This window comes from Sphaerodactylus townsendi, linkage group LG12 (assembly GCF_021028975.2).
Source record: "Sphaerodactylus townsendi isolate TG3544 linkage group LG12, MPM_Stown_v2.3, whole genome shotgun sequence".
NCBI lineage: Eukaryota > Metazoa > Chordata > Lepidosauria > Squamata > Sphaerodactylidae > Sphaerodactylus > Sphaerodactylus townsendi.
In genome coordinates, this window is record NC_059436.1 from 38,506,530 (window position 1) to 38,522,702 (window position 16,173).

The window sequence follows — 16,173 nt, forward strand, 5'->3', positions numbered from 1 at the left end:
TGGTCTTGGCCAGGCACCTAAACACTTGCAAAGTTAGCACCTGGCGGACCTCTGGGGGCAGAGTGTTCCAAAGTGCTGGGTCCACCACAGAGAAGGTCTTCCGGGCAGTTCCCACTCTCCGAATCTCAGAAGACGATTGGATAACCAGAAGGGCTCCCTGCTAATCTCAGCTCCTGGACAGATCTGTATGGGAGGAGGTGTTCCTTCAGATCTATAGGACCTAGTATGTCAGTACCACCACCTTGAATTGGCCCTGGTAGCAGATAGGGAGACAGTATAGTTCCCTCAGGGCAGGGCTGGGTTGACATTCATTTAAAATTTATTGAAGTAAAGGCAGATGTGCCCTTAATTCCTCAAAAATCAGTCCATAAATAAAAACATTAATTCTTATATTGTTTGCTCAATCTCTCTATGTGACAACTCTTGTTCTCTTTGAATTGCTTGATGTTCAAATCCCAGGTAATTTGCTAAAGTCTCAATTTCTTCAAAACCTTTGCATATGCTTGAAATATCCACATCTAACAGTACAACTGCAGATTCCTTCAAAGAGCTGTCCTCCCTTTGTATTATAACGGTGTACCGGTCACACAGCTTGTATGTAGACTGATAGGCAGTAAGGTTGCTTGCATAATGATCAATACCAGCCCGCCTCAAAAAGTCTTCCATGGCCATGTTTCTTTTTTCCTCAATTGTCAGGTCAATGCGAAGAAAGTTTGTCAAATACATCATTATCTCCTGCTCTCCCAATAATTCAGTATATGTAGGTTCTACATACTTTTGTGTTTTATTCAAATCATGGTGCTGATTGTTTTGACTGTCAAGACATTCTAATGGTGTTGGTTTCTTTTCTTTTGAGTTCTTGTAGAGAGTGGATTTGGAGTTTTGGACCTCTGCTCTGCTCTGGTATAAAAGTTCATTCGTATCAGAAACTGATTCACAGGTACCAGTATTTTCTCTAGTAACTTGATCCTGAGGCCCTGCTATGAGGCACCATTGCTGATTTCTTTGACATAGCCACACTTGAGCCATTGCTAGCTCATCTAAAGCAGTATCATAATAGTGCTCTTTGTGAGGAACAGTATCCACACACTTGGCACCCACTTGCAGCAGCTTGGCTTTACTATCTTTTGTTACCCAATACCGTTGTTGAAGTTGAACTTTTTGTTCTGTTGCTTCCATATTCCTGTTGCAAAATAAAAATGTATTAACACAAATTATTAATGTTAGTGCAAATATTATTTTACCAGTTGTGCTTATCCTATTACTAAAGACCTGCCAGTGAGGACTTGTGCACAGTACTGTCACTAGTGGACATAAAACTAGAATCTATCAGAGCAGGGCCTTTTCAACAGCTGCTTGACACTATACATTTTCCTGGAAGGATATCCCCCAAGTAGTGTGTCATGTCCCATCATTTAGGTGTTCATCCTACTTTCAATGCTGGAGAGACAAGTGATGGAACTCTGTTTTAGTGGCAGAATACATGCCTTGTAAACAGGAGACTGTGAATTCAATCCCTGCAGGGGCGGAGCAAGGGGGAACTCTGCCTGGGGCATGCGTGCGCCCTGTGCCCCAACTGCGGCCTCGAACGCCCCGACCACACCCCGGGAGCGCCATGTGCCCTGGGCGTTGCGTCCCACCCGGTCCCGTTGGCGCTACGCCACTGAATCCCTGGCATTTCCAGGTAAAAAGCATCTCAAATAGCCAGTGCTAGAAAGACCCTTTTCTGTCTGAGACCCTGAAGAATAGTTGCTAGTTGAAAAAGAAACTCTAAGCTAGACAAACTGGTGGTCTGATTTAATGTAAGGCAGTTTAATACCACTAAACTGTAATAGGTGGCATTTAGCTGTAAAGGGTGTTGAAGCATGCATGCTTAGATGTGCTATACTCCACAGAATGCTAGCATGCAAGGAGAAAATGAGACAGTACATTTATTTTTAGTTGAATGCTTAAGTGTGTAGCAAGAGTTTTATATTTGTATTGTTAAACACCACAAATAAAGCAAAAGTGGAAACATAATGTATAATTTTAATGTTGTATACTTCCTTATTTTTTGTTTTTAAAGTGAAACACACAGGCTTGAAATCCAAAGAAATATTCAACTGTTGGTCCAGTAAGAATGTTCACTTGTAATCCTCAAACAGCAGCCTCAACTCCCAATTGTGCCTTCCAAGTTACTTTTGAAACAGGAATTTTAAAAAGTAATATCAAATGCAGCATGGAGGATTACTGTTCAAAGGAAATTAAGAGATAAAAATTCCACTGCATATCCCAAGACCTTGGGGCCTAAGGTAGTTCTTTGGATCTCGATATCTCAGCCACTAGAAAAATTATACTATAATGCTAACAATAGAGAACTGGTGTCCCCATCAGCTGATCTAATTCAGCTGTCTTATTAAATAGGAAGGTAACTCAAACTCTCTGGGATTCTAACTCGCCCACCTTTCCCCTCCCCAGTACGTTGTCAGTTCTGGATTGGGAAAATTACTGGAGATTTGGGGAAAATGCCTGTGGACGGAGAGTTAGGGGAGGGAAGGAAGTTTGGGTAGGATGCAGTGGTGGGATCCAAAAATTTTAGTAACAGGTTCCCATGGTGGTGGGATTCAAACAGTGGTGTAGCGCCAATGGGACTGGGCGGGGCACGATGGGGGTGTGGCCCGGGCATTCTGGGGGTGGGGCATTGCTGGGCGGGGATGTGGCAAGGATGCAGCCGCTGCGCCGGTCCTTGGGCGAGAAACGAATGCACGCAGGCTCAGGCTGCCACGCACGTCCGTGCACCTCCTGCTAGACTGCTTCAAGTTCTGCGCGCTACTGCTGAGGAGCGGAGGAGGGGCGTAACTAAGGCAAAAATCACATGGCAAAATCACCATTTAGTAACCCCCTCTTGGCACACACAAATAATTAGTAACCTACTCTCGGGAACCTGTGAGAACCTGCTGGATCCCACCTCTGGTAGGATGTGTTACCTCAGGTCAGTCCTCAGAAGCTGTCATTTCCTTCAGGGGATCTGATTTCTGTAATCTGGAGGTCACTTGTGATTCCTGGAGAACTCCAGGCCCACCTTGAGGTTGACAATCCTATAGCCCAGTCAACAGACAAAAATATCATTCTCTGAGTTTTTTTAATTTATCTAATCCAAATTCAGCACAACTGAGGGGGCAGTTATGTTTGTTATATTTGTGTTCATGACTAAAATGGAATAGTAGAGGTCTTTTTAAAGGCAGAAGGTGGGAGTTCATGAGGAACTGATTCTTCCTCCTTCTCCTGCTTTTTTTTGCATTCTACTGCTACAGGGACTCTTCTCCCGGTTATGTTCGGATACCAAAAGTAAGATGGGCTGGGGAAAAAATAAGCTATGGAAGGAAGTATTGGGTGGCAGGTAATGTGGAAGGATTCAACTCCCTTCACTTGTGTACACTTCTTTTTTGTAAGTAAAACCTCACCCTTATTCCTGTTTTAGACATGAGGCAGACATGGATAAACAAACTCACATCAAATTAACCTGATATTTCTCCAGTTTCTGTATGGGATCAGCACTGGAAGAACAGGCTTATTGTGAAGTCTCTTTAGAAATTTGGTTTCAGAATTCAGTTTGTACAACCCTGTGAGTGGCTGATACGTAAAAATATGATGTCTGTTTTCTCAAATGCACGTACTGCCTGCAGCTTTGAATCTTTACTCACAGAACTGATGGTTTTGCCAGGCAGGTTGAAAGTTAGGGGTAACAGTGCATTGAGCGTTTGATAAGTAACGTCAAATTTCATGTCAACCAGCAGTCTATAGGACAGTGGTGGCGAACCTGTGGCACTCCAGATGTTCATGAATTACAATTCCCATCAGCCCTTGTCAGCATGGCCAATTGGCCAATTGGCCATGCTGAGAGGGGCTGATGGGAATTGTAGTCCATGAACATCTGGAGTGCCATAGGTTCACCACTACGGCTATAGGAGGAGGTGAGCAGACTAAGGAAAAAGAAGAGAAGACCGTGTAGGATTTTTAGCAAAATATCTACTATAGCATGTTACAATGGAGAGTTAATATTGAGATGTGAAACTATATAATATATGACTGCAGGTGACCTGAAGGTCATATAGGTAAATCCCTCCATACTAAGGCTTGATCCTGCATTCTTATATTTTATACCATATATGAATGGTATAAACCATTCATTTTATACCATATATGAATAACCCACATTAAGCTATTTAAAAGTGCCAGATGGCTGAGTTATTGAGAGACTGTACTATTCTGTACCTGACCTTTGGCCACGTCAGCCAAAAATTAAATGGGCAGAAATGTTTTTAGCGGATGGAAAGCCACATATTTCTGTTCAGACTGCAGTTTTGCTCTTTTGTCATCAAAGTTTGCAAAAATGTTAACGCAGATAATAATACGATCTTGTATAAGTTAATTAATTTTTAATTGTTAAATGATTGTTATTAACCTCCTAGTACTACACTGAAGATAAATGTGAAGTATTAATTCATGTGCGCCATTTTGAGTGTATATTACAAGCACTTTAAGAAAGTGTACGTATAACCTAAAATGTAATTTAGTAGTACGTCTTTTATAGCCTGCCATATTTCATTGGATTGTTGGTGTATGAAATTTGGTTCTGTTGTTGTAACTTTTCCTCCTGGTCTTTGACCATAATAAACTTGTTGTATGAATGTATGTTGTATTAATTTTCTACTCAACGGTTCCTGTGATTTTGTATGTGAGAATGTTGCGAGTTTTTTGAGGCACTTATCTGGTCAGGCACAATCATTGCCTACAAAGTAGTAACGGCTAAAATTTTTATGTGTGCGGTTTACAAGGCTTGGTTGTGAATGTTTAATGTAGATTTTAATGTATTTTAATGTTTTAGTCAATAGACAAATGCCCTTTTTACTAATTCTGTAATTTATAATTCCAATAAAGGCTTTGGAATTGGAACTTGTTGTATACTATTCTGTAATTTCTGTTTTTTTTGGTGGTGATGACTGTGTCCAGCTTTTTTATTTGATTGCTTAGAAGGTATTATAATAACAAAACAATAACTATAGATTCTTAAAATGTTTCAGGTTTTTCCCCTCAAAAATAGTGACCTACATTCATATACCCTCAATTGAATTTATTTTTGTAAATGCCTTAATTTCTAGCTCAGCTGCTCATGTCAGCAAACATAGCTTTTCTTAATCCCATCTTCAGTTTTTCTTAAAGGTGGGTCAAAGTGACACTCGTCATCTCCTCCCTGTTCTTCCTATTTATATCACTGACTGCTCCGCCTGATCTGCAGGTGTTTAATCTGATTCCCTTCCTTTATGTTTTCATTTTGTTTTCATTAACTTTCATTCAAGGATTTTGAGGTGGCTTACCTTGTTTTATGCCTCAGAATTCAAGGACATAGAAGGTGTTTATTTTTCTTTCTGTCAGTCGACTTCTGTTGGGTGCAAAACCAACTTTTCCTCTGTCTTCTTTCTTTAAAGCAGCATGTACTGATTTCTTGTCCCACTGTTTATTTTTAGTTACTACTTGGAGCTTCTATGGCAACAGGGGTAACTGTGCTTGTGGCAAGAACATGTAGTTGCTGTTTATAGATACCTCCTGATTGACACTGAAGTGCTCCATAGAACTTTTTGCCCAGTGCAGCCCATTTTAGACTGAAACCTATTTTAAGTAACAAGCATGGTAGAAATTCATACTGCTGTAGGCTTAATGCTTCTTAAACTCAGAGAACAAAATCCATTTTTGCACAACTTTTTGTTGGATCTGGAACACCAGTTTGCGTATGAGTCAAATATTGTTAATTAGCTGCTGATTATGTGGCTGTACTGAAATACTATCAAGTGCTGCTTGTATAAATTCTCTCTTCCTTAATTGCATCTTGATTTCAAGGCAGATGTCAGGTGGTAGTTAACTCTTGTAGAAATTGAGTCAGTGATGTGGTTGGATGAACCATAGACTGGAAAATAGATTTGTTCAGAAACTGAGATGCAGATGTACTGAGGTATGTTGGGAGATCTATACTGGATAATTCGCAATGGGATATGTTATATGGAGTGTTCTCTGCCCATCACTTAGGGTTGTGCATGCATCACTCATCCCTTCATTTGATCAGGTCCTCTATCAGATGATTATTAATAGTAGTGACCCCCAGCATGGGTTAGAGGGCAGAATCTCACATAGATGTATGACGTTGAATTAAGCATGGTTGAGTAGGTGGTGGTTGGACAACTTCAAGCTTTTCTGGATGAAGTGGATTGTTGCCACTTTGCTTTGGTTGCCATATGGGTGACCTGCTCCAAGAAATAGGCAGGGGAAATGTGACTCTGTTGATTATTTCTATTGTTTTTGATACATTAATCAGGGTACCCTTCTGGACTGCCTTACTGGACTGGAACTGGAAAGTACCATTGGTTATGGTCTTACTTGAAGGGTAGGTTTCAGAAAGTGGTTCTGAGGGATGGCTGTTCAGCCCTTGGCTATTGTCTGTGGGGGTCTCTCAAAGCTCTATCTTGTCTGCTGTTCTCTTTAGCAGCTACATTGAACACCTGAGTGAGGACATCCAACAATCTGGGCTGACTAGTCCCCAATATACAACTAACACTCAGTTCTGACTCATGGTGGTGGTGGAAAATGCTGTCAAGTCACAACTGACTCATGGCAACCCCGGAAGCTTTTCAAGGAGAGAGATGTTAAGAGGTGGTTTTCCAAATCCTGTGTCTGCGCCATGACCCTGGTATTCCTTGGAGGTCTCCCATCCAAATACTAGTCAGGGGCAACTGTGCTTAACTTCCAAATTCTGACAAGATTGGACTATCCTGGGCTATCCAGGTCTCATGCTACTGACCAATTCCACAGAGTGTAAAGAAACCATGAACCAGTGCCTGAAGGTACTTTTGCAGAGAATGTGGGCCAATAAATTGAGCTCAATCCTGTCAAAAGCAGAATTACTCCTGATGAGTGTGAAGTCTGACCTGCTATTTAAGATGCCACTTGTTTTGGATGGTGTTGGACCTAGGCCTGTTGGTGAAGGAGCTGGTCCATTGTCTATGGGTGCTCTTGGACCTAGGCCTGTTGTATAGCCAGGTGGCATCTGTGGTCAGGAGTACCTTTTGCCAACTTTAACTGATTAGTCAGCTATACTCTTTCCTGGACAGAAAATATCTGGCCACTGTATTGCATGTTCAAGGTGCTGAGGTTGATTTTTTTGAACCCATATACATCGTTGGGCACTACGTACTTGTAGGACAGCCTACTGTAGTCATCTGCTGATGCCCTATTTTGGGCAGGGGCCCGCAGGGACGGGGCGGGGGAGGAGTCAAGGCAACTAAGTCTAGAGATAGCAGTAATGTTTGGGGTATATGAAAGCATCTATGCGTTTGTATATAAAACATCTGGTGATTCTTTCAAAAAAAATTCAGCATTCAAAGGTTCCATATTCTTGGACATTATACTTCTAGGAGCTTGGCAACCAGGTGCATAGACCAACAACCTCCAACATGGCAGCTGACAGTTTTTCCTGGAATCCACTTGCTTCCCTCTTTCCTTTTCTAAGTTTCATTTTATTTTGTCCTTCTCTGTCCTGTATACACTTTTCCTTTCCTTTTGTCATCTTTCACAGTCATTCTTGCCCCTTTCTCTGCCTTCTTTTGCTCTTAAGTCTCTCTGACCCTCACTTCTATCACATTCTGTTTCTCCAGCCACATTCAAGGTGTGTTGATGGCAGTTGAAGGGTGAAGAGGTTGCAGCAGTGGCTATTTTACTGACTGTTGGGGTGGGGGTCGAGCCAAACTCCAGCTCCCCCCTTCATGAAATCTGTTTAGTAGCTGCACCTGCAGGTAATTGTCACTTGAGGATGCAGCTTGGGGGTTCCTGTCTTCATTGGTGCTGGGCATTTGCTTGAAATCTTTGTCACAACAACAGCTCCACCACCAGTAGAGAGGTGGTGGTGGGGAGGATTCCTCCCTAGAAGAAATGAAAGAAAAGAGAAGAACTTGAAATGTCAAGAAAAAAAGAGAACTGCCTCAGTCTCAGCCAAAAAAAACCCATGCCTGCAGCACCTGCCACTTCTTGAATACCTACACATCTGAATGAATATCCACTGCACGCAGGCTTATGGTTTCACTAGTACTGGTTACAAGTGGTAGAGTTTTTACTCACTCCACATGTGTAGTGTGAAGATTTAATATGTAAGACAGTCCATAGCTAGTAACTTCTTTGCATGCAATAGACATATTTTCGTGGATATGTCACTGTAATTCTTTAAATATGTCTAATATGTCAGCAATTAATATGCTATGTGTATATATGCTATAGAAAAAGCTCAGTGTTATAAATGTAACTTAATATCTGAATATGCGGCTGTATGAGACTTTCTGTCCAAATACTACGTTTTTTAACTTCAAAATATGAGGTTTCTATTGAATATTTATTTTTCCTGTCTCTCAGATAGCAAGAACAATATGTGGTTTGCGCCTATTTTTTATATATTCATGATTTTGCTTATAGAAAGCAAACACATTTACATTTCATAAATATTCCAATTTTATATGCTGATTATAGGATAATTGAAGCATTTTGTTGTTAAAGCTGTAAAGTAAGTTTAGGCTTCATAAGAAAGCAAATATTGTGTAGGTTTCATTTTTCCTCAATTGTGGGGGGTGGAGGGAAATAGACACAAAAGGGATTTTTTTCTGTGGCTTGGAAAATTTTCAAAGTATCTGGAAATTTTACATTTATAGCAGTACCACCTTTCTTGAAAAAAAGTTGAATGATGCCAGAGTGAGACCATTTTAAATTGGTGGCTCCAAGCCTCTAGAATTCTCTTCCAGAAGCGGTTGGTAAACACAGTTCTCTTAAATACGTATTCTTGCATTGATTTTTTGTATCCATGGTCTCTGTTCAGTATCTGTCACTGATTTTCTGGGCCCTGATGTGTATTCTTTGGAAGACTGTATTGTATGTGACAATGGAAATCAAACATTTGTGTTTTAATTTGCCTCTTTCAGAAATTTCTGTTCTGAGAGATGTGTTGCCATGCCTCGCTTGTGTCTAACCATCCAGAGTTAAAACTGGGAAAGAAAACACATTATGGGTAAGTGAACATGCTTACATTTTATCATGGGGAAAGGGGATGGAGATTAAAAAGAGAAGAATGACAGAATAATAACAGACAAGAATTTGCCATTAAATTAAAGCTGTTGATGCTTGGTGTGTTACTGCAAGACAAGAATCTTAATAATGTACAATAGAATAAATCCTTGTAACAAATGTATTGCTTGGATCCCATGTATCTGTAGTAAATCCACTTGGATTTCCGCTTGCATACCTCTTCATCCATAATGGATGGACACATTCCTCTTGTGCTGGGTGCTTTCTGGATCCTTCAATAAGCAGGTGTTATATGAATGGAAGTCATTCATTTATTTTGGATTTATATCCCGCCCTATCCCCGAAGGGTTAATGCCAATATAACATGCACTGTGCCGAAAAGGGCTGTCTCTGCGAAGGAAGAAGAGGAATGCAGGCACAAAGGAAATATAGGATCCAAGCCTGTGTGATTATATTCTGTAAGTTATAGTTATGTTCTGTATGACATATGAACTATACTTCATACAACGACCTTTCATAACCTCTTAGCTCCTGTTATTGTAGCATGGTTCAGACATAGTAGCAGAACATGTTTTGCTGAAGAATGGTTTGTTGTTGCATGGGCACAAATGTGGTTAATTGCATGCAGCACACTGGAACTGATGGAAACCTTCAATCTAGTTCTGGTAGTTAGATGTAACTTTTGAACGCAGTTGACTTCACGGATGATAGTTGTTTGTATCCCAACAACTGGGATTCTGGATCGTGCTTTAAAATGGATTAAAATTCCTGAAGTTCCATCCTCAACTGTTACTAACAGTTAATGTGATAGAAACAAATTCAATTGGTGAAGTTACCTGCCATTTTGAGGTCACACCCAGTGGGAGCCAGACTTCCATCTTCACTCTTAGCATGTTGTGCAAGGGGAAGAGGGAGAGAGCATGGTGTTAGGTTGGCTGTGAACTAGATTAAAGGACCATTATTTAGAGTTTGAAGTGTAGTTCATTGTTAACTATCATTTTCCAGTTAGAGCAGTAGAATTTCTGTTAGGTAATCGCTAGATGGCACTGTTGAACAAGATATGATGATGCTAGATACCTGCATTTTGACCTCAGTCGTGGGCTTCACTGGCAAATGTCTGAAGCAAAGCAGTTGTTGACAGGATTCTCCTGTTTAAATGCGGTTGAATTATTTTGAATCATTTGCTGGTTTTTGTGTGGGTGTCTAGTGTTCAATTTATACTAGGAAATAATCATTTTAATAGCATACAGTAAAGTGTATAATGTATTGAAAAACCTGTTTTGCATTGGGTACTAATATAAGAAGTATTTTACCAGATATTGAAGAACATCTGGGGCTACAAATCTTCTTCTTCTTCTTCTTCTTCTTCTTCTTCTTCTTCTTCTTCTTCTTCTTCTTCTTCTTCTTCTTCTTCTTCTTCTTCTTCTTCTTCTTCTTCTTCTTCTTCTTCTTCTTCTTCTTCTTCTTCTTCTTCTTCTTCTTCTTCTTCTTCTTCTTCTTCTTTTTCCTCTTTTTCCTCTTCTTCCTCTTCTTCCTCTTCTTCTTTGGGATTCTCAGAGTGCTAATGAACAGTGGAGCCTCAACTGTACTGAAGTAAAATTCTGAGCTTGCCTCTTTTTAAAGTAATTTCTCTGTAGGTATTTTGAATGCTAGTAACTTCTCTAAACATGTTAGAATTGTATCGTTCATACAAGTGAAACAACTTTCTATTTTCAGTGTGTTCCTTCACTTACATGAATGATGGGAATGGGGAGTGACTGTACTCACTGAAAGAATTCAGAGCCATTTCAGGCTCAGGCTACTTTTCTGTTCTATTTTTTTGCTGTTTATTATAGACTGTGTGGGCATGATGATTATGATTTAACTTAGACTGGAAAGATGAGTCTAGGAACCAGCATCAGATAAATGGACCTCATATAACAAGGTGCTTAGGAGTTTTGCAGCCCCGGGCTCTCTATTCCTCCAAAATAGCCTCACAATTTTATATGTTGAATGGAGAATTCACTTGCCCTTCATTCTCTTTATCCAGAAGCACAGCCGGCGTTCTTGGGAGCGCAGTTATTTTTAATGACCTTTCGAATCTTTGGGCTATTTAGTTCTTCAAAAATCAAGGGAGACTATCAAACAATGCAGTTAGCACAAATTTCATATCAATAGCTCCTTATAAGACCTGTGTTTCTTCATGTTTTATATAGTCTGTATCTAAGGTTGCATAACATAGTAAAGCTGGTGTAATGCTCATGAGGCAGCCTTTGGACATGGATCAGAATGCAACTGTGAGTGTTATTTGGGGTGGACTGCCTGGAGCGTATAACTCCAATTTTATAACACGTTTGCTGGCTCATGTTTTTTTCAGGTCCAATTTAAAGTGTTGCATTTCATCCTTAAAGCCTTAAGTAACCTGGGGCCTGGATAATATAAGGGCACTTTTCTCCTTTATGAACCTATTAAGCATTTCCTTAGCAGACCTTCTCTGAGTACCCTTGTAATTTAAAGTTGGGGTGAGTGGTTACATGGGACAGGGCCTTCTCTGCAGTGGCATTAAGATTGCAAAACTCCATTCTTCTTTCCCTGTTTGTGTTATAAGTTTAGCTCAAAACATTTCCTACTTCAAGAAGGTGGGCATCATGTTGAAAGGGTATTTCCTGCTGTTGGGTCAGGAGGCATGCTCAGAGTCCCTCATATCAGGGAAGGGTAAGGAAAAGAACCTTCAATCCATGTTTATGCCTTTCCCTCTGTCTGCTGCCCTACTAGAAAGGATGATAGTAAATGACACAAACAGCAGGAAACAGTGACAGGAAAAGGATGATGGATGAGATCACTGGTATATATGTCCTCACAAAATCTGGTTACCAAGATGTTTATCAATGGCGAAGCTTGAGGGAGAAGGAAATGCAAGGTGGCATGTAAGGGAGGGGAGGGAGTGAGGAGTGGCATGCAAGGGAGGGGAGGGAAGGGGAGAGGGCCGGCATCTGGACCTGGCCCATTCACCCTAGTGGAGGGAGTGGGAGGGAAGGGAGGGGTGGCATGTAAGGGAGGTGAGGAGGTGAGGGGTGGCATGCAAGGGAGAGGGGAGCCTTTCCTTCTTTATTCCCAGGAAAAGATAGGAAAAGGGAGGAAGGTTCTTTTCAGGGCATTTTTTGGCTTTTGAGGGATGACTCTTCAGGGTCAGACCTGGCAGCCACCACCAGGTAACTCAAAACCATGGGATTTGCAGGACCATGGGATTTGCAGAACAACCGGTTCCGAAAGGACTCAGTGGTGGATTACAACCAGTTCTCTGAACTAGACCAAAAATTAGCTATCGGTTCTACTGAACTGGTGCGAATCGGCTGAATCCCACCACTGGGTCCCCATTGTGGAGAAAAGCAGGGTATCAATAAAGTAAATAAATAATAAATACCACTGAAGATGGAGGGTAAATAAAATTTAGATTAGTTGATGGGTGGAAAGGAAAGAAGGAAGCAGGGAGAAGTGAGGATATGGAGGATGCCAGGAGACGTGAAAGAAGAATTATTGTTGGGAGGAAGGGGAAAGTGTGGTGCTTTCTGCAAACCCTTGCAGGTTCCCCGTCATGCAGCTGGATCCAGTGGTCAACAATCCTACAACATGACCCTGGTTTTCCTGGGCTGAGGTAGCTAGGAGAAGGAAAGATGGAAAGCTGAAGAAGGGGGCAGATAAGTGTCGATGAGTTGATGGGAAAGAATGAAGGAAGGAAGCATAAGAGATGGCAACTAGCCGGATCAGACCAGTTGACCAGATCAGATCAGACCAGTTGTCCAGCACCATCTTTCACACAGATGCCAACCAGTTGCCTTGGAAAGCAGGAAAAGGACAGAGGCTATGGGAGCTTTCAGAGAAGAGAAAGAAGAACTAGCAAAGAAGGGGAAACGAGACTCCCGCCTGCAAGTTTTTCACGTCCCCACTTTTTAATATAGGAGAATCTTGGAATAGCTTTATTAAAATTACAAGAAACTGACGAGTTTTAGATTAGGTTTTGAGGTAGCCCATAATTTAAAAATATGCTACAATACCAAAGGGAAAGCTGTAGCTATTTGAGCACCTTTGCCAAAGAAATATCAAGCTAATTACAGGGTGTTTGAAAGAGCATCATACACAAAGGCATTTTAAAGCATGCCTATTTTAGTATTAGTATTTTTAAAGGAAATTTCTGTTTATTTTGTGTGAGGCATCTGGAGCTGAACTTTCCCTTTGAAATAACCTGCTGGCTACTGGGGAAAATTATTTTGCTTCCTTTATGACTTATGCTTGCGTTAGAGTTCCAGTGATGCTTTCTGGTATCCTTTTTGGCTTGCTTATCATTGAAAGCCAGAACCTAAACTGGACACAATACAAAATTACATAAGGGATTTTCTTTTACTTTCACGAAAGCATTATTTCAGCCTTAGTATACAAACAATGCAATAATGAGGCAGACAGAGGGGCAAGAAGATATTAGGTATGCCTGATACGAAAGCCATGCTGCTTTAGTTATTCTACTTCACTGACTAATTTGCATGATTAATCTGGGATACAGAAATCCATTGTAAAACATTGTAAAACAGTTACAATTTACAGACATTGTAAAAACATCAAAGGGAATGAGTCTTTGCTTTGCCCTCTTCTGTATAAAAATATAGACTGAAGCCTGCTTCTTTTGTCAAGAGTCTGGGAGCGATCCTGGATGCCTCCCCTTTCTTGTAGGCCCAGGTCATCCATACTGATCTAGCCAACAGTGCTTCGTGGAACAGTCACCTCTAGATTGGACTACTCAGTCTATGTAGGCTGCTCAGGAAACTGCAACTGGTCCATAATGTGGTGGTGCAGGTCCTGATAGGTACCTCATGAAAAGCCCATATAACACTGGTCATCCACCAGCTGCACTGGCTGCAGATTGAATTCTGGATCAGATTCAGGGTTTTGGTATTAACCGTCAAGGCCCTAAATGTTCTGGAACCATTCTGTCTTCAGGATTACCTCTCCCTAGATACCCTTCATTACACTCTCCTTAGTGGTTTCTGGCCCTAAAACCATCTGGCCGTCCTCAGGCAGAGTCACAACTTTCTTGACCCTGGCCCCAACTTGGTGGAAGTTTCTGTCTAGTGAAGAACCAGCCCTTTTGCGACTTAGCTCAGTTCTGTAGGCAGAGGCATAGCTCCAAGGAGACGGCGGGGGTGTGTGTGTGTGCACACCCTGAGGGCGTTCCTGGGGCCGGTGGCAAAGGACACACCGGTGCACTCGGTGCATTTCCCCCTTGCTATGCCTCTGTAAGGCCTGAAATGACAGAGGTGTTCTGCCAGGCAAAAACATTAACATGGCCTCCCTCCCTTCTCTTCTTCTGGCCATTGGTCCCCTGTTATACTACTGCATGGCTCGTGGTTTGGAGCACCTTCCTGAGAGGACATCATAGCACTGAGTGCCAATTATATGACATTATATTTATTAGCGATGATTTTAATTGCATACATGTGGTTTTTATTTGAATTTATTTGCATTTATGTTAATGGTGTAAATCACCTTGAGCCTGGTTTACCAAGGGAGAGTGGGGTGTAAATAAAATTTCTATTCTGTATGAGGGATGGGGAAACATTGGACGTACTGATATTGTCTGGTATTCATCAAAAGGTTCATTCTCAGTAATTTTATGACACAAATTATTATTTGGACAGACAGAAGATGATGTATTTAGTTATAGGAAGATTAGATTGCTTCAGCCTTCAGCCTTTTTCATGATAGGTTCCACAAAGAAGTTTCTTCCAATCCAATAACAGTCTTGTTGGAAAGCAAGTACACCCAAGCAAAAAGGGTTTGAGCACGAACTGGAGCAAATCCAGTGGGGAAGTTACTTGCAGTGCATTGGAAAAGATCATTTGGCCCTTTCTTGATACCTTTGTTTATGGTCATTTAAAGTACTAGCCAACAGGTTGCCATTTATAAAGCACTGATGTTCGTCAGTGGCTAGAATTTAGAAGGATTATGAACAAATGCCGTTGGCTCCCCAGAATCAACAGCTGTGGCAAACATGAGCGTAATCTCAGAACTGTAGACTATTTTTGAAACATGCACCTTAGTGACTGACGTGCTTTTTGCAGTGCCAGAAAGCAAGTGGGATGTTGTATTATTAGAAGCTGGGGTTTGTTTTTTTTTGAAGGCATGAGAGAATTTGTTTAGCTTTTTTAATAAGTTGAAACAGGATTCTGTTTTGTTTTGGCGTTTGATCTGGTATCCGTTCTTCCAATTGTTATCTATTGTGCTTTCACTAATTCTTGGTAGGGTTGTGCACTGGTGCTGATTTTTTTATTCTTCTTTCATGATTTTGATAGCTCGCACAAAGGCTTAGGAAACGTGCCAGTTGTATCTGAACAGTTGTTTCTCCTGAACAGTTGGGTTGATTAACTGGGAAGTTTGATACCATTTTCAAGGCCACATGAGAGGATATTATTGGAAAGGGACTTTGTCTTTGAAATGTGTGACCTCTAAGAGGCAGCCTGAGGGACTCATGAATACTTTCACAAATTTGGGGTGCAGTACGATAATTGTAATAACTCATATCAGTTTGCTGAAGTATTTGCCTTTGCCTCTCAATAATATTATAGTGTGTGCTGTGGGTTTTTTTGCTTATTGATAACATTTATAACCTTCTTCATAACCAAGGCTGTTGCTGAGGTGGCTCACAAAAGTCATCAGTTCCGCAAAACAAATAAAACTTCAGTTTCCATAAAAACAATCAATGGTTGTAACAATGAACTGGCAGCATATCGATTAATAAGAAAATTAAAACTCACAGAGCAGCAATGATAAATGAGAGCAGTGAAACCAAAACCACTAATTAATTGCCAGGACTTGGGAAATTTTTTTAAAAAATAATCTTGGTGCCAAAAAAATTACGATAGTAAGCGCCAGGCAAGTTGATTCAGGGAAGGAAGTCCACAGGCAAGGGTGTCACTACAGAGAAAGCTCTATCTTTACTTATTTCTGAAAATGGCACTGCATGGAGGAGGTCTTCGGACAATGATCTGAGCAGATGGGCAGAGGACAGTTCACAAGCAACAAACTAAAAACCTCACATAGTCACGT

At 41.0% G+C, this 16,173-nt stretch overlaps 2 protein-coding genes across 6 annotated transcripts in view; one reads left to right on the top strand and one right to left on the bottom strand.

The window, feature by feature from the left end:
* RALGPS1 (Ral GEF with PH domain and SH3 binding motif 1) overlaps positions 1-16,173 on the top strand; it is a 240,760-nt gene that overhangs the window by 11,539 nt on the left and 213,048 nt on the right. For 4 of the 5 annotated variants that reach the window (XM_048513563.1, XM_048513565.1, XM_048513566.1 and 1 more), the window contains exon 2: positions 8,994-9,079. The gene's annotated coding sequence lies outside the window, so the exon portion shown is untranslated. Of the gene's footprint in view, positions 1-6,396; positions 6,419-8,993; positions 9,080-16,173 lie in introns of those variants that run through there. The other variant, XM_048513564.1, reaches the window with a different exon arrangement.
* On the bottom strand, positions 220-5,488 carry LOC125442287. The gene is made up of 2 exons (XM_048513570.1): positions 5,358-5,488; positions 220-1,183 (listed from the first exon to the last, which is right to left on the bottom strand). The coding sequence occupies exon 2, from the start codon at positions 1,177-1,179 to the stop codon at positions 388-390; it is 792 nt and encodes a 263-aa protein (XP_048369527.1). The 5' UTR covers positions 1,180-1,183; positions 5,358-5,488; the 3' UTR covers positions 220-387.

Bases quoted from the DNA above. Each gene is read 5' to 3' on its own strand.
- LOC125442287 (XM_048513570.1), bottom strand. From the start codon at position 1,179: ATGGAAGCAACAGAACAAAAAGTTCAACTTCAACAACGGTATTGGGTA.